At 36.9% G+C, this 27,708-nt stretch overlaps 2 protein-coding genes across 2 annotated transcripts; both read right to left on the bottom strand.

Annotated features, from left to right (window-relative positions):
- Positions 1–1,938: 1,938 nt before the first annotated feature.
- Positions 1,939–11,586, bottom strand: ccdc17 (coiled-coil domain containing 17). Its single transcript, XM_073852138.1, has 14 exons — positions 9,714–11,586; positions 7,168–7,260; positions 7,037–7,090; positions 6,820–6,934; positions 6,528–6,669; positions 6,336–6,443; positions 5,772–5,905; positions 4,100–4,222; positions 3,782–3,948; positions 3,588–3,601; positions 3,389–3,466; positions 3,069–3,278; positions 2,765–2,987; positions 1,939–2,218 (listed from the first exon to the last, which is right to left on the bottom strand). The coding sequence occupies exons 1-14, from the start codon at positions 9,921–9,923 to the stop codon at positions 2,006–2,008; spliced, it is 1,884 nt and encodes a 627-aa protein (XP_073708239.1). The 5' UTR covers positions 9,924–11,586; the 3' UTR covers positions 1,939–2,005.
- Positions 11,587–11,721: 135 nt separating this feature from the next.
- On the bottom strand, positions 11,722–26,409 carry gpbp1l1 (GC-rich promoter binding protein 1-like 1). Its single transcript, XM_073852139.1, has 12 exons — positions 26,251–26,409; positions 23,378–24,499; positions 20,596–20,709; positions 20,299–20,428; positions 19,892–20,208; positions 19,649–19,724; positions 18,408–18,604; positions 18,081–18,221; positions 16,802–16,957; positions 16,327–16,445; positions 13,946–14,048; positions 11,722–12,200 (listed from the first exon to the last, which is right to left on the bottom strand). The coding sequence occupies exons 3-12, from the start codon at positions 20,653–20,655 to the stop codon at positions 12,045–12,047; spliced, it is 1,455 nt and encodes a 484-aa protein (XP_073708240.1). The 5' UTR covers positions 20,656–20,709; positions 23,378–24,499; positions 26,251–26,409; the 3' UTR covers positions 11,722–12,044.
- Positions 26,410–27,708: the final 1,299 nt, after the last annotated feature.

The following is a 27,708-nucleotide window of genomic DNA, read 5'->3' as shown; positions in this document are numbered from 1 at the left end:
TAGCGTATCGTTTCGACATTAATTACAAAAATGTTCGCCACTATGCCCTGAATGTACATAAATAGTTTGGGGCCAGTCAAAAGTTATAACAAAATTTCAAAAAATGCTAGTAACTTATGTGAAAAATGGCTTATTGTAATGAAATTGATCTCAAAATATTCCTTGGGTCAGGCCGAGAACATTGATACCAATTTTGGCCGAACTTCCTGTCCGCCATTTTGATGAATGTAGAAATCCTACTTTTTCGAACTCCTCCTAGACCGTTTGTTGGATTTTCACCAAATTTGAATCAGATCATCTTCAGACCGTGTTGATATTCAAAACCGTTTTCATTTAGCGCATCAACGAATTTGCTGAAAAGATGCCAAAGCGCATCTGAAGCTGTATCTCTGCAAAGCTTTGAGATATTTGCACCAAATTTTGTATGTGGCATTATCACCTCACACAGATTACACCACATCAATTTGGTAACAGCGCCACCTATTGGTCAAGAGTAATAAACCATTCATTAACTATCAATTATAAATTGTCCAAAAATGCTAATAATTCAGATTTTCAGATTCAGAAGTTTTATTGTCATTGCACATTAAAAGAACAACAAAATTTAGCGGCGGTGCAGAGGGTATAGAGTAGTGGGCTCAACACACACCCCTGTGGGGAGCCCGTGCTCAGAGATCTAGTGGCGGAGAGGTTGTGTCCAAGTTTTACTGACTGTGGTCTGTTTGTGAGAAAGTCTTTAATCCAGGAGCAGGTGAGTGGGTGGAGTCCTAGATCAGTCAGTTTGCTGACCAGGATGTCAGGGATGATAGTGTTGAAGACTGAGCTATAATCAATAAAGAGCAACCTAACATAGCTCCCTCTATGCTCCAGATGGCTCAGCGCTGTATGTAGGGTGAAGGCTATGGCATCTTCAGTTGACCTATTTGCCTTGTAAGCGAATTGATGGGGGTCAAACGAGGGAGGGAGGAAACCTTTAAAGCAACACTAAGTAACTTGTTCCTGCCATCCTTAGCTCCTCATTTTCCCCTTTGAATGCTTGGCCCCGTAATTGCTGCTTGCATCTATATTATTTTACCTATGTTTCAAATACAGCCAGAGAATGATGTGGGGTCATGGAAATTAAATGGGCAAACACTTGAGGACTCTCATGATGGGATGATAATTATTTTTAGCAACCTTGTAGCACCGAAATGGAGTTTGAGTGGAGATATTGCACTCCATTCAGGAGTTATAGGCATTTTACTAAAAGTGGCCCTGCCTCTTTCAAACGTTTTGGCATCCCTTTGTGATTGAGTTGTTGTTAACATAAGACACTTGAGCCTGTGACTGACAGTTATGAGGAGTTATGTACCATTTCATACTTTTGATTGCTGTAGTGCCCCCGTCAGGCTGATTAGGGTGAGCCTTGGTGACTTTGTCTGCGACCGTGAGTTCTACTATCCCTTTAATTTTCAAGTCTCTACGACTTAAGGTTTGGTCTGCACGGTCAGTTTTTGGTGGAGATTGCTGATTCTTTGTCCATTCTAACAATTACAATAGGGTTTCAGTGCTAATAACAACGTGCAGTAAATGGTGTGTTCATAAGATAATATGTTCGAAAAATAAGGTAAGTAAGGTAAATTTGCAATATGAAGCAAGATAAGTTGTTTTATACAGCTAAAAATAGCTGGACCCAGATGAGCCTGAAAGCCAGACCCATAATATTTACAAAGGGCCGAGCCTGCTCTTACCCCAAAAATAAGTTGGATAAAGCTTTCATAGAAAGTTGTTGCTAAATCAATGGGATGCCAAAGTTGCATGTTAAAGACAAGTCATTTATTAGTATCTTAAAATACAACACAGGCTTTATTTGCATGGTAATCAAATTTAGATTTAACTACATAATTGGACTCTAATTGGTCTTTTCCACATGATCTGTCTGAGGCAGTGACGACGGTAATGGATTGGATGAGGGTTCCGATGTGTCACGTGGTTCTTGGTTTGCCAGGATTGTGTTTGAGACCACCTAAACAAGGTACATTTGATGGCGGAGGTTTATCAAAAGCTTTTGTGAACTAATTAAAAAGCATCTTAAGATAGAAAAGATTTTGATAAATATTTTGCGTACCGTGGATGTGTACCTATATTGGTTGGTATTGTTGGGGTCAATCTTTGCAAAGGTCTGTAGATCTCCATCACGAGCATTTGCAACCCGAAGACAAAGTTCCATGTTACCCAGCTTAGAAAGATTAAATAAACAGTATTTAGTCAGATTTAATTAAAGGGATATTTTAACCAAAAATAAAAAATTGTGTTACTAATTGCTCACCCTCATGTTATTCCAAACCGTAAGACCTTTGTTCTTCAGAACACAAATGAAGATATTTTTGATAAAATCTGAGAACTTTCTGACCCTCAACAGACCCTCAGTCAATGGTTTAACTGTAATTCTTATACAGTAGAAGTATTCTCACAGTTTCATAAATTTATGGTTGAACCACTGATGTCACATGGACTATTTTGTCGATGTTCTTGGTAACTTTCTGCACCTTGAATGTGGTAGGACTCTTGCTGTCTACTGGGTCAGAAAGCTCTTGGATTTCATCCAAAATATCTTAATTTGTGTTCTGAAGATGAACGAAGGTCTTACAGGGTTTGGAACGACATGAGGGTGAGTAATAAAAGACAGAATTTTCATTTTTGGGTCAAACTCTTGTAGGACATTTAACCTAGTTGAGATTGGTGTTGAAATGGGCTTATGAAACATCAAACTTGTTGAACATACTTGTGGCACAGAATTCAGTTGCCCTGGACTCAATGATGCTTGAACTGGCAGAGAATGGAAGGGAAGCCTCCAGTGACCGCTGTGAACCTGGTTGTGCTGGTCAAAAAGATCAAGTTTAGCCCAGCCACAAGCCACTAAGCCTTCAGTTTCATGGTTGAACAAATCCAGACCTTTAGAAGTCTGGATCTCTATGACCAAAAAGAGATCTGGAGATGGCTGTACTCTGAAATGAAGCACAAATTCAAAAGTGTGAATGTATACCAGTGGTCAATATGTGTCCATATTTATATCTAAACCAAACTACCTTGGCACAGGTTGCTTGACAGCGAGTATGGCATAGTTTCCAGGACTCTTGGTGGGCAGTAATGGTCCTGCAGGCTGGCACTGCACAGGTGGCATTGGAGTGGTCTGTCCCAGCTTCTGTCCATTAAAATATAACCCTGCCAATAAACGCACTGATCTCAAAGTAGTTTCAACGCCCATCACCAGGTCATAGAAGATCACAAAGCCAGCCCTGAACACACACATTCAGACAATAGCTGAATTTGAGTCACATCGTCATGTATTTAGCATGTGCAGAAAGAAAAAGAAATCAACAGAGGACGAGATGAAAATGAGCCTTACACAGGATCATAAGGAGCAGGACCATCAGTTTGTATCGCATCAGTTACATGGGAACCCGTCAACGAATGCTGTTTTGTACTCTGATCCTGTAAATACAGAAGAGAAGAAATTATTAAATCTTGATGTCACATGGATTATTTTCACAATGTCCTTACTACCTTTTCTGGGCTATGAACATGTCTGCTGTGTTGCTGTCTACGCGGGGTCAGAAAGCTCTCGGATTTCATCAAAAATATCTTTGCTTGTGTTCTGAAGATGAATGAAGGTCTTACGGGTTTGGAACGACATTGACAGAATTTTCATTTTTGGGGGAACTATCCCTTTAAATAATACATTAGCTCAGCAGATATTATGTTAGCATTAATTAAGATGACTGAAGCTTTGCCTCACCACCAGTGTAGAAGATCCAGGAAAAACAGGCAGAGGAGTTTGAAGATGGCGTGGTCTTCTCTCTCGGCCCTTCTCTATTTCTTTCCTTAAAAAGGCTATCTCAGCTTGGAGGCTAGCCATTTGATGGATGTGGTCTTTCTGGATATCAATGAGGCCTGATCCAGATATCCCTGATCAAATATTATGCCCATATACTTTTAGTGAATGAGAATGCAAATTAGACAGGGCACATAATTAACACATTTCTATCAAATGTTGAACATCGCTTTATTATTCATTATGTCGTGTTCAAGATGTCAGATCTGAGAGGACCAGCAATACCGTGTTCTCCTCTGTGCTTATCCCTGGCTAACTGGATTCTGAAGATTTCCTCCTCAAGCCTTTGGTTCTCCTGCTCCACAGCAAGAACATCAGGGTCCAGCACTCTGTGTGGAGACTTCATCCCTGGTGGAAGAGAAATGAGGTCTAATAGTGAATAGTGTACAATGAGCCCGAAAAATATTCAGACACTTAAGCAGTACTTCAAAATGTATGATTGTCATAGAAGTAGTTTATAAGGGCTATTCTACAGAATTGGTTCAAAGTCAGAGTTGAAAACCACAAAACTTGACTGTTTCGGTAGTGACAATTTTAGATACTTTTGAACCTTAAAGATGCTAATCAGCACATGGTTAGCACAGTTCTAATCATTTGTCCACATAAAAACTAAATGGAATAACTACCAAAAAAGTGTTTAATTATAGAAAAATTATATTTGGTTGTAACATTCTTTAAAGTTACACACAGATTTTGAAATTTAGGGGTTGGGGTTCGGGACAGCCAACTACCAATTGAAAGTACCCAATGATTTTATATATATCAAGCTTACTGATACTCTAAATATTATTGTGGGTTTTGATAGATAATAGAAGGATCTTAGTAAACATCTAAGATTTGAATACTTAACTGCGTTTTAAATGTGTTTTTTGGTTGTGCGACAGCAGTTTGCACCAATTCTGCAAAATGGCCCATAATACATTGTTCAAAATTAAGACATTTTAGTGACAAACCAACATATTGTTGTTCAAGTTTGGGGTAAGAATTTTAATGTTTTTGAAAGAAGTCAATAGCCCCTTTCACAAAGTACTATCAGTAAATTGCCGTAAAATTACCTGAACGACTTTACTGGTAAATACAAAAATGCTGTCTTTTTACCGGTAAAGTGCCATTGAGACATCACTTTGAAAATACTGGTAAATTCTGTTCTGTGGTAAAATCATTAACTAGAAATAACCTCTAAACGGCTGCACCTCCCGGTGTTGTGTTTGTAAACAAGGACGGCTAAACGTGGTCAGTGTTTTAGTTCGTGTTTTAATTTTTGTCACAGACATTCACATTCATGCAGCTGCTTTTGGACCAGAGGCATCATATAACTATCCACTTTTTTCCTGATCGCAAAAGTCTCACCATACTGGAACAAAGCTTTACATTTCTGGCCTCTGGTGTTTCTACTAAGGTTGCATTTATTTCATCAAATACAGTAAAACAGTAATATTATTATTTTTTTACACAGTAAACACAGTAAAATCAAAAAGGCTATTACATTTGAATATAACTATTTTCTATTTGAATATATTTTACAATATAATTTATTGTTTGCCTGTGATGGCTAAGCTGAATTTTCAGCAGCTTTTAGCATCACATGATCCTTCAGAAATCATTCTAATATGCTGATTTGGTGCTCAAGAGATATTTTTTATTATTATCAATGTTGTGCTGCTTTTTTGAATATTCTTTGATGAATAGAAAGCATTTATTTAAAACATTTTTATAACTATTTAAATCTTTACTGTCACTTTTGATTCATTTAATAAACCCTTACTAAAAAAGTATTAATTTCTTTGAACAAACTCAATCAGTCAATCAATCAGTCTCACTGACAACAAACTTTTGAATGGCATTTTAAGTGTCCAAATACTATTTGTAGCCACAGTTCGATGTTTGTACTACTCACTTCGTTCTTTTGTCTTGCCTTCAGTTTTATGTTTTGCCTGCTCCAGTGTAAGGGCCTCAGCTTGAAGGTCATGCATATGGGCCAGAACCTCTGGATCAGAACCACCAGACTGCATGTATGCCAGACGCAAGGCTCTGTTACAAAAACAAATGCAGCACAATGCTAAAGTGTCAACAATTACATACTGGATGACTCCTAGGCTGTTGCTTTGGGGTTTTTAGTTGGTTTCTAGGCAGTCGAAAAAGATAATTCCCAAAACGTAATATCCTTGTTAAAAAGAACAGCATATGGTGGTTAGGTACGTTTTGAAGCATTGAAGCTGGTGTGAGCTGGTTTTTGCTGGTTATAAGATGGTCAAGTGCTGGACCTAAGCAACAAGCTCCTGCTTGGGACCAGTTTATAACCAGCTTAAACCAGTTCATGACCAACTAAGGACCAGCTTAAACTAGCTCAAACCAGCTACCATGTTTCAAAACACACCTAACCAGCATATGCTGTTTTTATTTGCACATTACTTCAATTCACATCTTCCATTAATTTGGCATAAAACGTACGTAGACCAACCTTATCTGAGCAGAGAGAGGTCCATCCACAGAAGAGATCAAGTCAAAAGTCAAATGCTGTGTCTTCTTTTCCTCTGGTGGGTTAGAGGGAACTTCAGTTGGATTGGGCCTACAACATCAGCACAGTATAAACATGCATAAAGTAATTTATAGCTTCTCTCCACACTTCCTGTTTCCCTCCCTTCTCTCTTACCCCTTCATTGAGTTCATGTGAGAACTAAGCTGATGCAGCACCTCCTCATTCCTCTGTTCCTGATACCTCAGTTCTTGCAGTACTTCCTCTAGATGAGCCGTCCTCTCCCGTCCTGCCAGCTCTGCAAGACGCTCTTCTATTTCTGGAGTTAACACATCATTTAAAAAGTAGTGCAGAAGAAATTCACATCAACATGTTCAAGACACAACATGAGTTTGCAGTTGCTAAGTGAATTCTGTCATTAGCGATCTTTTCTAATTCTTATTGCATAGTCGATCTAGGAGAAGCTTACCCTGCCTCTGCTTCTCCAGGTGATGGTTGTGTGCCCTGATCTCTCTCAGTTTCTCCTTGTGAAGAGCTTTCTGCTCCTCAGCCCTCTGCTGGAGTGAGACCGGCTCCTCAGGCACCTGAAGAACACTTACCCAATGTCCAAAACACATAATACCACAATATATACAATCACAATATTCACATTATTAACAGATTTGAACTAAGCATATCAAACTGACCTCTGTCTGTCGTCTGGGCAGGTTTTGTTCAAACGACATCCTGAATTTTTGAAACTATAACAGAGGATAAACAAATGCAGCATAAAAACCACTTCAAACCAGATTTATTATCTTTGTATGTGGTCCTGTACCTCCTCAGTGAGTTTGTTTAGAGCAGTATTCCCAGACACGTTGTCCTGTGCGCTTTCTCTCTCGTTCACTTGGGGATTTCTCTGTTCTTTCAGCTGGCCAATGGAACAAGAATCATTACAAGAATTACTTACACTAACAGTTTTACTTTAATTACCAAACAAAGTTGTGGGTAGGTATGTTTTTTTTTTCTTCCCCCTTCATCTTGAACCAAGATATGAATATTTGATCGATCAAATAAAAAATTTAAAATAACAGTTTGAATATATTTAGGGGTTCAGGCATGTAGCGCTGAAACCCCTAAAGCGCTTTTGTAATTGTTAGAATGGCCAAGAATTTGCAATCTCCATGTAGAACTGATCTGGCAGACCAAACCGTAAGTCGTAGTGCCTTGAAATTTGGAGCGATGGTAGTACTCATCCCGCCGACAACATCACCAAGGCTCGCCCCAATCGGCCTGACGGGGGCTCTACAGCGATCAAAAGTACGAAATCTATCATAACTCCTAAACCATCAGTCGCGAGCCTGAAAAACATTTGTGGGTATTGCATAGGGGTATTGTGGATTTTTCGAAAAACTTACTTTTGCGAACTAGTCCTAGGGTTTTCGCCCAATTGGAACCAAACCAGTGCAAAGATTCTCTGGAGAGAATCAATCAATAATTATCAAAACATTTTTTTTTTTTTTTTGACATTTCCACTCAGTCGCAAAGACTTGCCAAACAGTTTAAAAGGAGCGAGGACACTTTTAGTAAAATGTCTATTAACTCCTGAACGGAATGAGATATCTTTGCCAAACTCCGAATACTTCTGTAAGAGCTCAATCTGAGGTCGCAGGACAAAAATCGTGGAGCTTGGCCACTTGGTGGCACTATAAGAGGAAAAAAACCTTTTACAGTCTATGGAAAAACATAAAAATGGCTATACCAATGCAACCATTTGTTGCCACAAGTGTCTATAAAGACATTTGCGTATTTCAAAAAAACATGGCCGCCATTGGACAATGAAGTGTGAGCACCTGTTAAACAAGTTTAGTTGAGGCCGATTGGAACGAAACTCAGTGGGCCTATTTGACTCACACCTCATGGCCCTGAAGGTCTGTGAGAAATTGAAATGAAATTGGCCACTGGGGGGACAATATCACATTTTTAAAGGGTGTAAATGATTGTACATTGCACGATTTTTCGCTCATACACGCAATATTAATATCATATGACAGAACTCCTCATTCAGGACAACGTTGCCTCTAGAACCACTGCTGTCAATCGAATCATTTGTAAAATGATTGAGAAGATGTAAAAAAAAGTCCTAGGATTTTCAGTCAATCTAGAAAAACACTGTAGTACAATTCTCTGGACTCTCTGTAATTTAGGGTCACTTAGAAAAAGGGGCTTGTCCAAATTTACCCAACATCATTCAAAGCACAGCTATAAGGCATTTTCACCTTTATTATGATAGGATAGTTAAGTATTGACAGGAAGTGAAGAGACAGAAAGGGATGGGACCGAAAAAGGCCTGCGAGTCGGGACTCGAACTCGGGTTTGAAGCACAACAGTTCTCTATGTCTACAATATTGTCACCGATATGCTAATATTTCTTATTGCTAACTTTTCTTAATATTATCAGTGTTGAAAACAGTTTTTTTTTTTTACTGTTTTTTCTAATACATTTTTTCAGGACTCTTTGATGAACATAAATTTCTATGGAAGCCCGTTTCCACCACTGAGTATAAAATAAAAAGAAGACAATTTGCTACTTTTTTCCTCACAATTGTGAGTTTACATCTCACAATTGTGACTTTTTTTTTTAAATTGCATGACAAACTCGCAATTCTGAGAAATAAAGTCAGAATTGCGAGATTTAAATGTACAATTCTGACTTTTTTTTCTCAGAATTGCAAGTTATAAGGTCAGAATTGTGAGATATAAACATGCAATTGTAAGAACAGTCTTTTTTCCCCATCAAAATTGGACTTCAGAACTTGCAATTGCAGGTTTATATCTCACAATCTGAGAAAACGAGTCAAAATTGCAAATTCTTCTGACAGGATCATGAAATTTCAAGAAAAAAGTCAGAATTGTGAGATAAAAAGTTGCAATTACTTTTTTTCATTCTTTTATTCAGTGGCGGAAACGGGCTTCCATAAATTTTAACAAGTACAACATTTTGAAAAAAGTCTTCACTGTCACTTTTGATCAATTTAATTCAACCTTTCTAAAAAGTATTAATTTCTTTCCGAAATATATTACCGATCACAAACTTTTGAATAGCACCCTGTTGAAAAAGCAGTGTATACTGGGGTTAGGTAGGTTTTGAAGCTTAGCTCCTGTTCATGTACCAGCTTAAACCAGCATCCATGCTTCAAAACCTACCTAACCAGTCTTTTTCAACAGGGTAATGTATAAAGTGACACGATGAAATATAAAATAAAATAAATAGAACTGTTTATTCAAACTTTATCTTTTTTACAATTCACAATAGCTTTTATTAATCATTGTTCAACTGTAGGTTCTTGGAAGAATTACAGAAAATAGCATTCAACTACTTACAATAATTAACTCAGGTGTCCTTGCCCTTGTAGGATGCACCGTCTCCACAGCTGCTTTTTTCGTTTGCGTGAATCGCCTTTGTCTCCATAGAGGTATCGGGTCTTTTAGGTCTGTGCCAATGCAGAATTTAGCCTTGTGTTTATCCAGGAGTGCAGTAGAATGAAACGCCATCTTACAGTTCCGACAAATCAGCTCTCCCAAACCTTCCATCTCATCAGCAAATAGTAATAGAAGTTAGCAACTTTTCACCTATTTAAATTTTAAACTAGACCCAAATGATCTTCTTCAAAAATAGGAATTTTGTTAGAATGTCTGCCTTAAGTCTTTTGTTGACTGAAGTTTTGTTTGCTGGTTACAATCACCTTGGAAAAAGGGAGTGGTGAAGAAAGGATGGGGTTAGAGCAATGCTTCAGTGTTTTTATGCTATTATTTTTATACTTCTAAATCATGAAGAATGCTTCCCCAAAGTGTTTCAGCAGAAAACGAAAGGCTGGACATGTTTGGCAAACTGATGCAAAATATTTATTACAATTTTTTTCTCGGATCTTTTCATTACGATGCAGTAGTTTACGTCTGCTTCGTCTCATACAGATAAACCCATACATGACACCTTTTATCTTCTCAAATCTGTAAATAATGTTATCAAAATAATCTTAATCTTCCAAAACTCACAATTTTTTATTCTTATATTTTTTACAATCCACCCTGAATATCAAGGCTGCAGAAACAATATAATGCAAACAAAAGAAGAAGAAAAAAAACTATTGATGTGGGAATTTTTACAGCTGTACCAAAATTAAAAAAGAAACTTAAATCAGTGATAAAGCAATTTTTATACCCTATCAGCAAAAACAAGGTACAAAAAAAAAAAGGAGATGCACAATTTACACCAGCAGTCCCTCATGAAATAAAGACGTTTTAAAGATGGATCTCTACTTCACTGCCAGCAGCAGGGATAGAACTCGGCAGCCAAAATGAACCTCAAACGAACTGTTAAAAACAAACAAACAAGAAAGCAGAACAAAGCGTGCAAGCCATCGTACTGAATCGCTCAAAGAAAGTTCACAGTCATTACAAACCATAGACAGCTCCTGCATTGTAAACATTACATAAACCCAATAATGTTTAATGCTTTCTATTCCATTGGGTAGATTTTATTTGGGTTTGGTGAGGAAAAAAATCAATCCTTGTGTTTATTGAACACCCCTTATCAATCTACATGCAGTGAATGTAAAGCTATTGAAAATGATTGCCACAGCATTATTTCTGTAAGCATGAAAACGCTTTGTATAGAGGAACTCTGAAATGTTCAGGATTTAAATCAAACAGCTTTTAGGTTATTCAAGGAGAAAACAAAAACTGTTTTACACCATATACGGGCAAGAAAGAAAACAGTCTGTTTATGAATTTTTGAACTCCTTTCCTAAACAGAACCCAACCTCAGTGAACTAAACATCTGTATGTTCGCCTGGCTTCCCAGAAGGCAACATAAAACATAGACCCTTCCGTCCAAACGTTCCACCTTTATTCAAAAACCAAACTCTTCCTCAAGCTAAGTTTCAAATCTAACTTTTGAACATCCTCGAAGGTTCTCTCACATGTGTACTTGGCAGACATATGAAATCTGGTATATTAGTATGATTCTGCAGAATGAAAAGTGAAAATGAGCAGTTTGCTGGAACTGGAGCCAGAAATGGACTGGTGTTCTAGCTGCCAGACTGCAAGTCTGAAAGACCGACAGTCCATTCAGTGTTGCTTTAGTTCTTCCTTGCTGCAGGGATGACTGGCTTGAGTTCATTTCTATGAGGGACTGGGAGCAACGTCGCAGTCAGCGGCTCGCAATGATTGTTTCATCTTAACACTAATGCTACGAATTGTTTTCGCGAAAAGGAAAAAAAAAAATTTAGAAAGATGTCAAAGCCATTTTATAGAACATTCAGATGATGCCATTTCACGTTAAATCACGGTTATAATTGGTGTTATTATTATGAATTAGTCTTTCCCCCCCCCCCCCCCCCCGAGCAAAAACAAAAAAGATCTGGTGGAGGGTGCATGTGGCTTTCTTTGACATTTCTAGTTCGGGATAAAGAACAAAATGCAGACAAGGAGAGAGAGAGAGGGAGAAAAAAAAAAATATTCAAACAAAAAGACACTGCCTACGAGCTGACAAGTGAATTCTTTTTCTCTCCGCCTGGGATATGACCGATGTTCCTCGTCCGTGAAAAGAATCTTTTCTCTTCTTCTTTTAGTTTGAAAGAAATGGGTGTGATGGAGGCGACAGATTAAGTGAAAGAGAGAAAGGGAATTGTGGGAGGGGTGTTTAAAGCCACATTAGGTATCGTCATCATCGGAGGTCTGGCTGCTACTGCTCGTCTCAGACTCGGAGCCCTCTTCCAGGCCAGGGTTTGGGGTGTTCCTCCAGGTTAGCAGGGTCACGCTTCGTGGCTTCAAGAGCACACCGTTACGTCTTAGACCAATCTTCTTCATCTGAGAGGAAACACACATGTAGTCAGGCACAAAAAAAAAAAAAGAAACCAAAAATAAACAGTTGTAACGTTATGAGATTTTCACAGTATGATAAATATCATGTATTTACAGTTTCACAGTATATACTAAACAATAATTCTTATCAGTAACAATAACGCTAAAAAAATAAGAACAGGTTATTTGAGTGTACAAATCCTTTATGCAACAAACTTGAAACCATTTTAATGAAAGTACTGAAGTCTCCCTTCTAAATAAATAAATAAACATAAGCCTTATATATATCTATATCACACTTTAACATTTTAATTAATGTTTTAAAATGTTATCAAATGAAAATTGAACTTTTGTTTTTGGCAAAATTCTGCACAACATAGGTATACTAAGTTAAAACATGGACAAATGTGACCCTGGACCACAAAACCAGTCATAAGGTTAAATTTGACAAAACTGAGATTTATACATCATATGAAAGCTGAATAAATAAGCTTTCTATTGATATATGGTTTGTTAGGATATGACAAGATTTGACTGAGATGCATCTATTTGAAATCAGAAATCTGAGGATGCAAAAAAATCAAAAAGACTGAGAAAATCACCTTTAAAGTTGTCCAAATTAGGTTCTTAACAATGCATATTACAAATCAAAAATTACATTTTGATATGTTAACAGTAGGAATTTTACAAAAAATCTTCATGGAACATGAACTTTACTTAATTTCTTAATGATTTTTAGCATAAAAGAAAAATCAAAAATTTTGACCCATGCAATGTATTTTTGGCTATTGCTACAAATATACCCCAGCGACTTAAGACTGGTTTTGTGGTCCAGGGTCACAAATATGATATTCCTTAATGATTCTTACTACTATTCTTATTACTTTTAAAGAAATTGTATAATGCTAATATATTTCTGTCATAACTTCAGGTTAAATCGAACTTTTATTTTGACGGGTTGTAACAGACCTTTGAGTTTCAAAATGTATTTGACAATGGTTTTTCTCAAATAAAAATAGGAAATGTTTATTTAGGTTTTCTCTCCGAGCAACTCTGGGTGGTGTTCCATAAAACAGGTTTACCAAATAAGTCAGGCTAATTTAAGTTAGTCTGACTTAATGTCACTTGATTTGGCTCAAAATAAGTCAGACTAACTGAAATAAGCCTGACTTAATTGGTAAACTTGTTTTATGGAACAACCCCCTGGTGATGTTCATGTTTATGTAGACGCTGAAAACACCAAGTGTCATGCATGCGTATTTCAGTAAGTAGTAGATAAAACGGTGCCACTCAAAGACATTCAGAAACAAGCGGATTATTTACAGTATATAGCACTCTCTTTGCGCTTTAATATTCACAGACACATCATATCTACTTGTGATTTGTCCATCGATCCGATTGCGTGTTTTACGTGACATCCTCGTTATACTGTAATTTCACGTTCGTTTTTTTAAATATCCGAAGTATTCCCATACTGTAGATTTAAACTTTTTTCCGGTGGGGGGTGGAGATTAGATACAATCTCTGTCTCTGCCATTATTTCCACTGTGTGTGTTTAGCAGCCAAGAGAACGCATAGTAAAGCAGCCGAGAAAAGTTGCATTTGCGCAGGTGAGATTTTCTTCATTCGTTTTTTTTTTTAAACCGGTATATCCAAATGTTTAAGGTTTGATAACTGTGCACATTTAAACCGTGATAGACCGCCATACCAATATATTGTTACAACCCTTCAGTGTATAAATTTTTTCATACCTGTTCAGTTTTAGCTTGAAACTCTTTGAGTTCATCCTCAGTGAGGGGCTGGAAGTTGTCATCATTTTCTGGGTATTCTTGCCATCCCATTGCCTTCAGCAACCTGTAACAGAAGACCCACACATGTGAGTATGTAGATTGTGCATGTTGTCTATGTTTAATCAACTTCATGTTGTTCCAAACCTTATATTAAATTTGAATTAAATTAAGATATTTTTGATAAAATCCGAGAGCTCTTCTGACCCTACATAGACAGCAATGATACTACTACTACATCAAAGGCCCAGAAAGGTAGTAAGGACATGGTTACATCATGTGACTTCAGTGGTTCAACCATAATTTTATGGTTACGAGAATACTTTGTGAACAAAGAATACAAAAATAACAACTTTATTCAACATTATCTTCTCTTCCGTGTCTGTCTGTGTGTGTCTTCTTTACTATTCTAGGCTTTGAACATGGTAGTTGCTGTCTATGCGGTATCTTAATTTGTGTTCCAAATATGAACGAAGGTCTTACAGGTTTGGAACGACATGACATTTTGGGTCACGGCATTTAATTCATTAATTAATGGGGTTGGATATCGAGAACCGGTTCCACTTCAGAAATGTTTCATGCATTTCCACAGCAGAAAAGGCTGTTCCGGGCCAGAACTGATTTCTGTTTTACATTACATTACATAATTGAAACTAGGAATTGATAAGAATCGAAACCGATAAGCAGAATTAGAATCAATAAAATTCAAAGATACCCAACCCTAGCAATTGATGAGTGAATGGCCTCAGCCCTCCCCCTGCGCATTTACCATATTAGAAATAAACTAATATATATGTTTTCAGAAAGGCATGGGAAACAAATAACGTGAGCCATTAAAGAGATATGATTAGCTGCTTGCTAGCAAGTTAGCTGGACCCGATCAGCATCAGCATATTTGTGTTTGCGCTCAGGGGAGCTTCAAAGGTTTTTACGTGTGTTTGCAATGTAGAGTAATGTATCACGGACATAACCCACAAATCCTTTCATAAACAAATTGTAGAGAGAGTGTAAATAAGCGATTGATTGTACAGTATAGCAAGTGTTGTTGATTATAATAGAGCTTTGTGATATTGCGAACCAAGATGAGTGACAGCTTTTAATCATTTTAAGGGAGTTTGTAAATGAGATATTGATTTAATACGAGTTAAATAAACAAAAAGTTATTATTAAGTGACTTACATGGCCTGACTATAACACTATTGCCTGTTTTTGCTCCATTTCGTCGTCAAAAGTAGTCTGAAACAAGTCGCATCTCCATTCAAACACAGCAGTGTTTAGTTTATGAATGAGCGTGCGTTTTTAAACGAATCTAGTGAAATGATTCAATTTCCCATTCATAAAAACAGTCACTTGCTTTATTCTGAATGAACCAGCGGTTCGAACGAATCAAATGAATGATATGATTCAGTAATTAAATCAGTGTCTTGCCACCACCTGCTGGCAGATCGTTTCAGTTATTTAAATTATTTAATATTTCTGTATTCAAAATTTTTATATACGATTTAACTGCAAGAGAAAAACATAAAAATATATATTTTCATATTTATTTTGTCTTACAAACATTTACTCTGTCTAGTATGATAAGAATGGGGCCTGGTGGAAAGCGATCACTGATGCAGTTGCAATGTATATTGCAAAATATATGGTGGCCATATATAATATTGTGGAAAAGCTGGGGTTTCTTTACATGCTGAAAGTAGTAGGGGGTAAAAAAATCGATTTAAATCGTAAATCTGGGATTTTAGTTTTTGGCCATATCGCCCAGCCCTAACTGAAATTAATAAAAAGTCAAATAAACAATGCATCTTTAAGCTTAGAATATTGGAGTGGTAGTTCAGCAACATGCTATCAGGCAACTCATGAACTCAATTACCTTGCCTGCACATAGGAAGCGCTATTTGTATAGTATACAATGTTGCTGCCCATGTAAAACATTTCAAATCAGTCACTTGCGGCATACCATTTAAAAGCATAGTCCATCCGAAAATGAAAATTCTGTCATCATTTACATAGCCTCACATACTCTCAAATCTGTATTTTGCTCTTCTGCTGACTAGAAAATGTGTTTTACAAAATTTGTTTCAGTTCCCATCGACTTTTGTCCACACAATACTAGTCGATGGGAACCTAAACTATTTAATTACCAAGATTCTTCAAAACATTTTTGGTGTACAACATGAATGTGAGTAAATGAAGACAGATTTTTTTTAAGTTTGGGTGGACTATACTTTTAAGTTACTGTAAAGCATTTACTTATGTAGGCAGCTTACTAGAATGTGGAAGTGAGCTTATACGTGTCTGATGGTGGAGAATGTGTTGAAGTGTTTGTATGTTGTCGCTCTGACCTGTGTTCCGCCTCCAGAGAGCTGGACAAGTGCTCTGGGTCTGAGTCACTGAGAGAGTGGGAGATGCCGTTCTCATGACTCTCTCCGAACTCTTTTGGTTCTGGGGTACTTCCCTCTCCCTAAACACAAAGATAAACCACAAATGAAGCCTCAGCAAACGTGAATTTAAGACTAAACAAATAATTTACTGCTAGCGGAACTTACTGAAATCATTGAAATAAGTAATACCCAATATATCTGTTTTGAAAATCGGGTTGCTGATGAATATACATTTTATACATTATATATTTTCTAACCCAAAATTAAAAATCTATTGACAAGGTCATATGTGGATTTGAAACTGATGTAAGCATGAAATCTCCAAATCTGTTAACAAGCCAATTCTAAATCATCTTAAACTGAGCAAATAATGGCAAATGAATGAACCCATTACATCAGCTAAATTACAACAGATCAGAGATGAATTCATGTGCACCTCTGCTGGAGCTCCTGGACTGTGGCAGTCAGTCACATCCCCATTTCTCTCATCCTTGAGCCCACGCAGGAACTCACTCTTACGGTCTGTGCTGCGCCGCATCAGCTTTAGCCGTGAGGGGGTGATGTCTATGGGAGGGGTAGTGCTGGAGGGTGGCTATGAAGAAAGAGAAAGACAAACATGAGTTCACATAAGAAAACACTGAGTAAGCAGCTGTGTTGATTATTGATGTTCTCCTATGGATAAACATGATAACGTCTGTTTGATGAATAACGGAGAACACTGAAGCGCAGAGCAGATCTGTGTTGTAAACATTTTTCAATCATCTGTTCTTCATGGTTATATTTGTAGCAATAGCCAAAAATACACTATATGGGTCAAAATTATCGATTTCGAAAACCATTAGGATGTTAAGTAAAGATCATGTTCTATGAAGATTTTTTTTGCAAATTTCCTTTTGTAAATATGATAATTTTAGATTTTTTTGCACCCTGAGATTCCAGATTTTCATACAGTTGTATCTCAGCCAAATATTGTCCTAACCTAACAAACCATACATCAATGGAAAGCTTATTTAAATCTCAATTGTGGTCCAAGCCAAGGCCACATATTTTAAATCCAACCTCATACCTAAGCTTAACAACTTACTAACAACTACTTTACTAACTATCAATAAGCAGCAGGGATTTATTAAGGCAAAATTTGTAGTTTATTATGAGACTGGAGCTTATTGTGTAATTTATTGTAAACGGAGGTTTGATATACAGAGTCTATTTCTAAGGTCTAGAAATAACACTCATCTTGGTCATTGTATGCATTTCTTGTTTAAATAAGTTCTTTACTTCCAGAATGAAAAGGCACACATTTGCCTATGTCATGTGTAAGGTCGAGCTAGTGCAAGATGAGCATTTGTAGTTAAAGAGCATATAAATGCTTTTTTTTTTTTTTTTTGGAAAATGACCAATCGTTTCGCTAGATAAGACCCTTATTCCTCGGCTGGCATTGTGTAGAGCCCTTTGAAGCTGCAGTAAAACTGCAATTTGGACTTTCAACCTGTTGGCCACCATTGAAGTCCAATATATTTAGAAAATCCAGGAAAGTTTTCCTCAAAAACCTTAATTTCTTTTCGACCGAAACAAGAAAAACATGAATCTCTTGGAAGACATTGAGAAATATCTATTTTGGAAGTGAACTTATCCTTTTGTCCTGACTTTTTTTTTTTTAATTTAATCAAAACCAACTAAAAAAAAAGCCTCCATACATGACTTTGCATTTTTACCTCTTTAGAAGTGCCATGGGCAGGTGCACTGACGGGTGTCAGAGGTTTGGTCACAGAAACTGGGCTGGTGAAGGCCGAATCCCGTCCAGAGAAATGCAAACCCACTTTAGTTTCCCTTCCGTTGGGTTTCCATGGCCCAGGCTATAAAAAGGAAGACAAAGGTTTTATTTATACACAGAAAATGACATTATTGGCCTAATACAATCAAAACAACATTAGGAAAAGCCTAGTTTTTACTAGAAGTGTGATCCAATAAGCTTGTATAACAAATCCCAAAACATCACGTAAGTACTTTTTATTTTTTTTTTAGATCCACTGGCTTAGTACCTTGGTGGGGGCAGTGGCAGGTTTGGGGACCAGATTCTTGTAGACGCTGGGTCCAGGGATGGAGACTTTAGAACCATTGGCGGGCAGAGGGCCAGCACTGGCAAAACCAGCTGAAAATGCAGCACTGGGATCCTCCTTAGACACTTTCTTAATGACCAGCATCTTAGACATAGCCTGCTTAGCACTAGGGGGGTTCTCTGTAACACAAGTTGTAAAAAAGCTTACAGAACAAGCCAATAAATGCAACATAATATTTTTATGCTCCTGGAAGACTCAATTAATAGGCATGTAACGATATCAAAATCTCATCTTGATATGTAGTCCATGATACAATATTTATTGCTATATTTACAAAAAAAAAGACAAATTAAGAATTGAAAAAAAATAATGAACATAATTTAAATTTAAAATGTACAACATTACAACTAATTTACAATAATGGCCTTTGAGAGTTTAAAATTAAGAGTACCAACCCATGTTCTTAACTAAAAAAACACTCAATTCAACTCTTTATTTGTGATATACTGTCTCAGTCTAAATTACATTCTCACTAGAGTTTTAGGAAGCCAAACAAATTGGAATATAATAATAATGATAATAACAATGACAGTAATAGCCATATTGTAAAACAATTGCACTGTAAAAAATTCAAATGAATATTTCATACGTATATTTTTATGTTTTACACGGCGATAGGGAAATTACAATACTTTTTTCCTAATTTCTACAATTGAAAGAGATATTTTGAATTTGCACTGCATTTAAACCACTAGCTGTTATCCAATCATACACTACTTTTAAGCTTTTTTTGGACAGAAATGACAGTAGAGCTTTTATTTTGAAGGAAATCTCTAGTTGTAATTGTAAATGTTGTTAAATGCTGCGAAAATAAAGCATAAGTGGTGGCCGTTGTGTTTCCAAATGTGCGCTTAACTTACAGAACATGCAGTAATGGAGGATTTTGCTTTGAAACGTGCAGGGATTATGCCATATTGTGCTTATGGTTTTAGTTCATTTGACAGATACTGTGACAAAGCATAAAAGCCCAAAACACAACTTTAAAGACCTTTTATGTTCGCATAAGAACTTTAAATATATTTTAAAAACTACACTTTTTGTCTGGAAGACCTATCGTTTCATAACGTCATGTGATCTTGATAATATCAAGACAGTTTTGCTATCGCAATACCACAATACTGTAATATCGTTACATCCCTATCAATTCACGAAAGCAACTTTACCCCATACTCCTGCCGGAGTCCCGACAGCACGAGGCTGACTGGCTGGCTTTCCGGTTGTCTCTGGGTTCAAGGAGGGCTGAAATTCACAAGAAAAGAGAAAGCATGAAAGCAAACCAACTATGCAGTTGGTTCATGAATGGCATGTAAAGTATGACAGAACTAAACTTCTTTAACTCATGCCTGGTAGGGGTGTGACTCACTGCACAAGTAGCGTAACAAACTTAAGAGTAAAAGAACACTTACAAAATCCTCATCAACAAACTTGAGCTTGTCATCATTGCGCTCCTCATCAGAATATCTGTCCTGATATGGGCCCCCTTTGCGTGGATGAAAGTTTCCATTGCGCTGTCGGTGAACCCCTTGTCTGTCCCTCTCGCCTCCACCACGTTTGATATGCCGAGCATGGTGGTGGTGAGGACCTTCCTGGCCCCTCTGTGCCCCATGCCAGCTGGGGGTCTCCTTCCACCCTGGTCCGCCTCCCAATCCCCCCTGAGTCCCCTTCGCAACACCAGAGTCTACAGAGTCATGCCTCAACAGAGACGGCTGCTGCCACCCATCACCTGAAGAGAAAATGAACAGCTGTTACAAAGGGCAAGACAAAAAACAAACTAGCTTTGCATGCAAAAGAGGTTAGGTGCATGTTCCTTTACCTCCAGGTGCCCTTAGTGGGTCATTGTTGAAAAAGCCATCGGAAGAATTGTGCCTGCGGCGGTTTACTCCCGGCCGGCTGTCTCCGCGGGGAAAGTGCTCTCCATGCTTCTCAAGGGGGGCAGCAGGGGACTAAAAATCACAGGCACAAATTAAACAGACAGCTTCAGCTTTAAAAAAAGCTTATTTTAGAAAAGAATGATTAGGCTCAAGAGAACTAAGAGTGGCCGTTGAGTCATACTGTCCTGAATAAAAACAAAGCACAAAGTCAAAACAAAGTCAACAGTTCATTACAATACCTTGGCGGGCTGAGGCGTGGAGAAGTTAAGCCAGGCAGGAACAAAGTCATGCTGCGCCATTTAGGTCCAGTGTCTCCCGTCAGTGGATGGAGGCATCAAACCTCATGGCCTGAACTGACAACGCAAGCAACAAACATCACATCATTAGAATCTAATAATACACGTATAACAAATTAATGCAAACATATTTCAAGTCAGCATGACAGGGTTCGTATAGATACTATAAAATGAAATTCCAGGACTTTCAAGCACTACTTTTTTTGATTTTTAAGGACTTCAATCAGAGATCTCACTTATCAAACAATGTCTTATCTTTCAAATTCTAAAAAACAGTAAATAGATAAATAAAAATATACGAATTAAATGATACATGAAGTTCCAATCTAAATCAAATGACTTGTGAAACAGCTCTGAAATCCCGATCTAAGTCAAATGAAGGATCTGAAGCAAAAGATTCACAAACCTGCTCTAAAGTTCTGATCTAAATCAAACGATCCACAGGCAGGTTCATAAATCATTAGATTGGAACGCTTCAAAACTAGAGCTGCAAAACGATTAGTCACTATTAATCGATTTAAAATAAAAGTTTATTTTGCATACTATATGTGTGTGTACTATATATATATATATTTATTATGTATATATAACATACACATGTATATGCAACTAATGGTTTTGCAGCTCTTTTCGAAACAGTGAATAATTTTGCGACGCAATGGTTTAACGGATTCAGGGTTTTGAAAAGCTCTGTTTCACCCATTACTACACATACTTTTTTTAATAATTAAAAGCGATGTCTAAAAACAAATTTTATCTGATCTAAGTTACGAATTTGAATTTCATCTGTTGCTCTTTATGAGTCTTCAGCCATGTTTACACAACACTGTCAATACTACTACTGGCTTAAGTTGCTTATAACATTAACTGAAATAAGCAGAAAAAATGTTTTGAAATAATGCGAATTTTGCATGAAAAGATATGTGCTTATTGAAAAAATTAAACACTTATTTCATAGTTACATTTCATTTCAATTATCCAAGCATTTTACAAGTACCTCTTCATGAATGTTGCTATTTTCAAGGGTTTTCCAGGCCTTAAATTTGAAAAATTCAAGCACTTCAAGCATCTTGTATGAACCCTGACATGAAATGGAAATTGCAATCCTATTGTGAAAAATACAATATTTGCTCGGTTCATTGTTGTGATTGTGAACGTAAGTGGCAAGTTGGTGGAGAAGTTTTGAAACTCATCTAGCTAGCTATTGGATAACTTTCCTGCCTAGTCCCTGAGTAGATGCACACGTCATCATCCTTGATATCGTTGCAAGGAGATTAAAGATTAAATGGAATTTTTTTTTTTCAAGATAGAGACATAAATGGATGAATCACCATAAATTGAATTTTGATTTAAAGCTGACTTTAAAAGGTGGAAAGTGTAATTTTTCCAGCACCAAATACAAAAGACTGACTGTTTTAAACAGTTTTTGCATGTTCCCCATCAGACAAAGGTCAGAAAAACAAACAGTCTTGCCCTGAAACTCCTGTCATTGGTTGAGCCAATGTAGTCAGGCTGATCAGGATAATAAATGAAAGAGAGAAATGCTTTGAAAGCACCGCTGGGCCCACTTACCCTTTTTGTGGATATCAACCTACAAATAGCTCACTTACATTTGTATGTGCATATTTAAGAAGCTACTAATGATTTTTGGAATCCCATGCATAAAATATGCCCCACAACTTGGCAGATAATTACTAAAAACAAAAAAGGTGTCCAAAGAAACTACACCTGTTTCAGCACTAGGCTCTATACAGAATGAAGGAGCTAGTGTGGCAGAGGTAGAGTTTAAAGGGATAGTTCACCCAAAAATTTAAATTCTGTCATTAACACTCACCCTCATGTCGTTCCAACCCCGTAAGACCTTTGTTCATCTTCGGAACACAAATCTAAGAGCTTTCAGACCTTCCATAGACAGCAAGGGGTCTTTCCACGTCCAGAAAGGTACCCAAAAGTTTTGACAAAATAGGGGAGTACCATGTCATATATTGTTTACATGCAGTTCCAAGCATGTGCATGCATCATGGTACTTTCCTATTTTGTCAAAACTCTCCTAAATGGTGCTAGGGTGACACAGAAGAGAAGAATTGTTGAAGTTGTTATTTTGCTGATGCTCATGGTACCTTTCTGGACCTTGAACGTGATAGAACCCTTGCTGTCTGTAGAGGGTGAGAGAGCTTTAAGATTATCTAAAATATCTTAATTTGCATTCCAAAGACGAAAGTTCTTTCTGGTTTGGAACAACATGAAGGTGAGTAATTCATGAGAGAATTTTCATTTTTGGGTGAACTATCTCTGTAAGTGGACTAAATGATCCTACATGTTTCCAAAGAAATGTCATTTTCACCATAAGATCAAGTTATGACAAAATGATTTAAATATTATGAAGTCAAAAAAATAATTTTGAAAAACTGAACATGCACTTTAAAGAGTGATTTTCATTTCCTGCCGATTTTATGAGAAAATAAGTCATGCTTTTGTAAAGGCAAGAAGGCTAGAAGTTTCTAGGTTAAACATTAAAACAAAACAAAAAAAACACTAACTTCTGTTTTATTGCTATCTTGGCCTAGATATGATTGCCTGTATTTACATTAGACTCAATGAGAACTAACTTTATACATTCTACTTAATGACAAAACTCACATTCCATTACATAAGTGATAACTCATTCAAAGTGCAAAATAATCAATACCAAGGAAAGTACCAGCTAAATGTTGCAGCTTCTTACCCCAGAGACAAAGGCTCTGTAGTTCGATGGCCCTGTCCTTGGCTGTATCTGTGTAGAGGGCCCAACCAACGCACTTTCACAGGCTTTGAAGCCGCAGGACAACTGCAACTCCTATTACAGGCAAACTCCAGTTTCCAGGATGGTGCAAAGAAGGAGATGGAAGTGAAACTTGTGCAGCCCAAAGTGAAACAGTAAGATGGTGGAAGAGATGGATACGTGTTGTTCTTGATCAGTGGCGTGTGGTTGTGGAAGAATAGCGGATGTGTTTGATCAGTAATGCCAGAGTGACTCTCCACGACACCCTTAGTTCACCGAGGATGACTGCGTGCATTCAGGTGGACTGGATACAAATGAAGCAAATCCTTTTTTTAAGTCTTGGATTGTCCAGTCTCTTATTCTGGGTGCTTGTGTTAGCAGCACGTTGTGCCTGCTTTGACACTCAAAAGCTCCTTTACGCACTCATTTTCGTCTGAAGACACACAGCAACAAAAAAACGGAGAGTGGGTTTGTACCACACAAAGCTGTTTTGCACAAAGTGGTGATTTGAATATGTTCACCTCATCAAAACAGCGAAGGTGCTACGTCAGGGCGAAAAGGGGAGGGGGGCTGATTTGTCACATCACAATAGCTAGAAGTGCTTTATGTTATAAAGTCATGAGAATTGCTTTAGCTTTCAACAGCTCATACTTTGGATGATTCAGTGAACCAAACAATGAAAACCTGACATCTTTAATTCTCGCCCCACATGGCTGATAAATAGCTGGTCAACCAATATCACGTTAGGCTACCGAAAAAATTTAAAGTAAATGTGATTTGACTTCTTACAGCACGTCCAACCTTCCAGTTCATCAAATTCGAAGAAGCTTCCACAGGTGTGTAACTTGAAGCCAAAGTGCACAGATTCCTGTTAAACACGGTGTACCGTGCATTGGTAATTCAGTGAAACCAAAACACAAGCGTCTAGGTGGAAGCAAACCTTGAACATTCAATGTGAAACAACAGGTGTACTCCAGATTGTATTATTGCGTGTTAGGAGATCCCGGGTCTCTTAAAATCCTGCAGTCACAAATCCAACAGGTTGTTCTTTCTTCCGAATCTCCACAATTAATCTGCAGACCAACTCTGTAAAACAACAACAAATATTTGATTGTTCACCCAGCAATCAATACTTTGTAGAAGTTTATTTCTACTCACAAATGCATAGTGAGTAAGACACATCAAACAAAGACAGCATTCTGCAGGGTGACATGCTATACTTAATCTAAGACATTGTGATGTTTTCCAATCTTACATATTAATAATTATGTATGCAGACAATTTTAAGAAATATATTTGCAAATATGTGACCCTGGACTAAAAAATGTTTTAAGTAGCACTGGTGTATTTGTAGCAATAGCCAAAAAAAATACATTGTATGGGTCAAAATTATCCATTTTTCAAAAATCAATAGGATATTAAGTAAAGATCATGTTTCATGAAGATATTTCCTACTATATATCTCAAAACTTCAATTTTGATTAGTAATATGCATAGCTAAGAACTTAATTTGCACAATTTAAAGATGATTTTATCAGTATTACTTTTTTTGCACCCTCAGTTTCCAGATTTTTAAATAATTTTATCTCGGTCAAATATTGTCCTATCATAAAGATCTTACAAAACCATACATCAATGGAAAGCTTATTTATTAATTCAGTCAATTTAAACAAAATTGACCCTAATGACTGGTTTTGTGGTCCAGGGTCACATGACATGAAATATATTTGCACATTTTAGAATTTAACAAAATTCACAAAGCAGAACTACTTTGTCAAATTTAAGAAAAGTTCATGTGATCTGCCATTGCCAAACATCTAAATTCTGGCTCCTAAAAACACCAACCAAAACATAAAAACTTTACAAGTTACAAACTTTAAACTGATACTTTACTATAATAAAAATATTGAATGTTTAACTTCATTCATAAAACAAATATATAAACTACCATTCTTGTCATCATTTACTCATTTCCTCATTGTCAAAACCTTGTTTCACCTTGGAGATAACAGGCAGAATGACATCTAGTCTTGTCATTTAACTTTCATTGCACCTAAAAAGGCTGAAAGTGAAAGATGACTGATATTGTTAGTCACTCATATTCTGCCAAACATCTCCTTTTCTATTTCTCAGAAATCATACAGGTTTGGAACAAAATGAAAGTAAGTAAATTGTCAAAAATGACATTTTGAGGTAATTACAGTTTTAAACATGACTAATCATCTCTTTGTCAGCAGATTTTATGTGAAATTTTATCTGTTCACAGCCGTGAGTTGTCTAGCTAACGTTACAGTAAGATAAACAAGCTATTTGTATAATGCAAAACAGTTGAAGTAGAAAGTAAAGTGGAGGAGAACTAAAAGCAAGCGTATAAGTAGCAAAAGAGTTAGCTGCAGGATATAAACTAGAACAGACTTTAAAATATACTAGTGATAATTGCAAACTAATATTTTATACACTCAGCCAAACGTTCCAGAGCATACTGGAGTTAAAAATACTTACAAACTATGAGTAAATACTTATTTGTCTTTCTACTTGCTGCACACTCGCTAGCACGGCACAGTTAGCATAGTAGGCCATTCAATGTGTGCAGAAACATTTTAGTCCTTGCTGAGTGGTTAAAATCAAACTTTTAGAGCAAAGAAACGTTTAGGCAATATTAGGCGGACACACAAAGGTGAATTATAACGACTCAGGCTTGTGTCGTGAGGGAATGCGTGTTGTTTTAGCCACGGCGCGGGCTAGGCTAAGCTAGCATTCCGAGGAGAAATAAAGTGTTGTAAAATGGCTCCCTCTCGACACCAAAGCACCGAATAAACATTTCGATATACACCTACCGTTTGATCCCTTGTCTATCCCAATAAGTTAATCGAAGACGATGATGCACCGCTTGTCTAGTCAATTTGACAGCTTGGAGGTTGTCGTATTTCTGAATCTGGATATTGTTTGTGTTTTTTAATCACACTCGTTCCGACTTTGCCAATCCATCTAGCTTGTTCCTGTCTACTTCTGCACAGACGAGCTAATCGATCGCAGAGCACAGCGCGCTCGCCGCGTCATAACATTCCCTCAGCACAAGCCAGCTCAAGAGAGGGTTTGACACGCACAGAGTGTGTTCTTTTAAAGTTGTTTTTTACGCTTTTTGCACTACTCAAGAAACATATCGATTTAAATAATAACAAAATATTATGTGAACAATATGGCAGACTGCGTGCTCTCTGGTAATGCAAATTTGGCTCTGCTGCAAGAAATGGGATGATGGAATTTCACGCATTAGCACACGTGAAGTAATGCAAAAATAAGCAGACGTGTGCCGTGTAACGCGTTACTAGTAACGTGAGTTACCTAATCAGATTACTTTTTTCGAATAGATAGGAAAAATATTGCATTACTTTTAAATTAACAAGTTAAAGTCAAGTAATTGAAGTCAAAGTTGAAGTCATTTGAACAAAATATGTGGGATCATATAAAATGCATTTTTTTATTTAGTACTGACCTGAATAAGATATTTCACATGAAAATAATAGTGAATTTTTTATAAAAATGACACTGTTCAAAAGTTTACATACACTTCTTCATACCGTGTTCTCACCTGAATGATCCACAGCTATGTTTTTTTGTTTAGTGATAATTGTTCATGAGTCCCTTGTTTGTCCTAAACAGTGAAACTGCCGGCTGTTCTTCAGAAAAATCCTTCAGGTCCCACAAATTCTGTGGTTACTTACAGTTGAAGTCAAAAATGTTCATACACCTTGCAGAATCTGCAAAATGTTAATTATTTGACCAAAATAAGAGACAAAATGTATGTTTTTTTATTTAGTACTGACCTGAATATATTTCACATAAAAGACTTTTATTATACATATAGACCACAAGAGAAAATAATAGTTGGATTTATTAATTTATTTTTGTTTATTTATGAGATTATAAGATCCATCTTTTTACGTGAACATAATGTGTACAGAGCAAACAGATGAATCTTGTCTTTCCTGTGAGAAGTTACAAAACAAAACAATATCAAGTATCAAGGAAGTAAATTTCTCTTTTGCAACAACACTCTTGTGTGTCATTCATTTAATAATCTCTTGCACATATTTGAATAGAACAGGACCAACACATATGATAACATTATGATAATGTGAATGTTGAAGCTTTTGTTATTAATCTGTTTATTTTGTAAGTCAGGTTTCACATACACTACCAGTCAAAGGTTTTGAACAGTAAGATTTTTCATGTTTTTTATGAAGTCTCTTGTGCTCACCAAGCCTGAATGTATTTGAATATATTTTAAAATG

The sequence above is a fragment of the Garra rufa genome, chromosome 12 (assembly GCF_049309525.1).
Source record: "Garra rufa chromosome 12, GarRuf1.0, whole genome shotgun sequence".
In the NCBI taxonomy this organism is placed as follows: domain Eukaryota; kingdom Metazoa; phylum Chordata; class Actinopteri; order Cypriniformes; family Cyprinidae; genus Garra; species Garra rufa.
The sequence above is the reverse complement of the archived record's forward strand: the minus strand, read 5'-3'. Positions and strand labels throughout refer to the sequence as shown.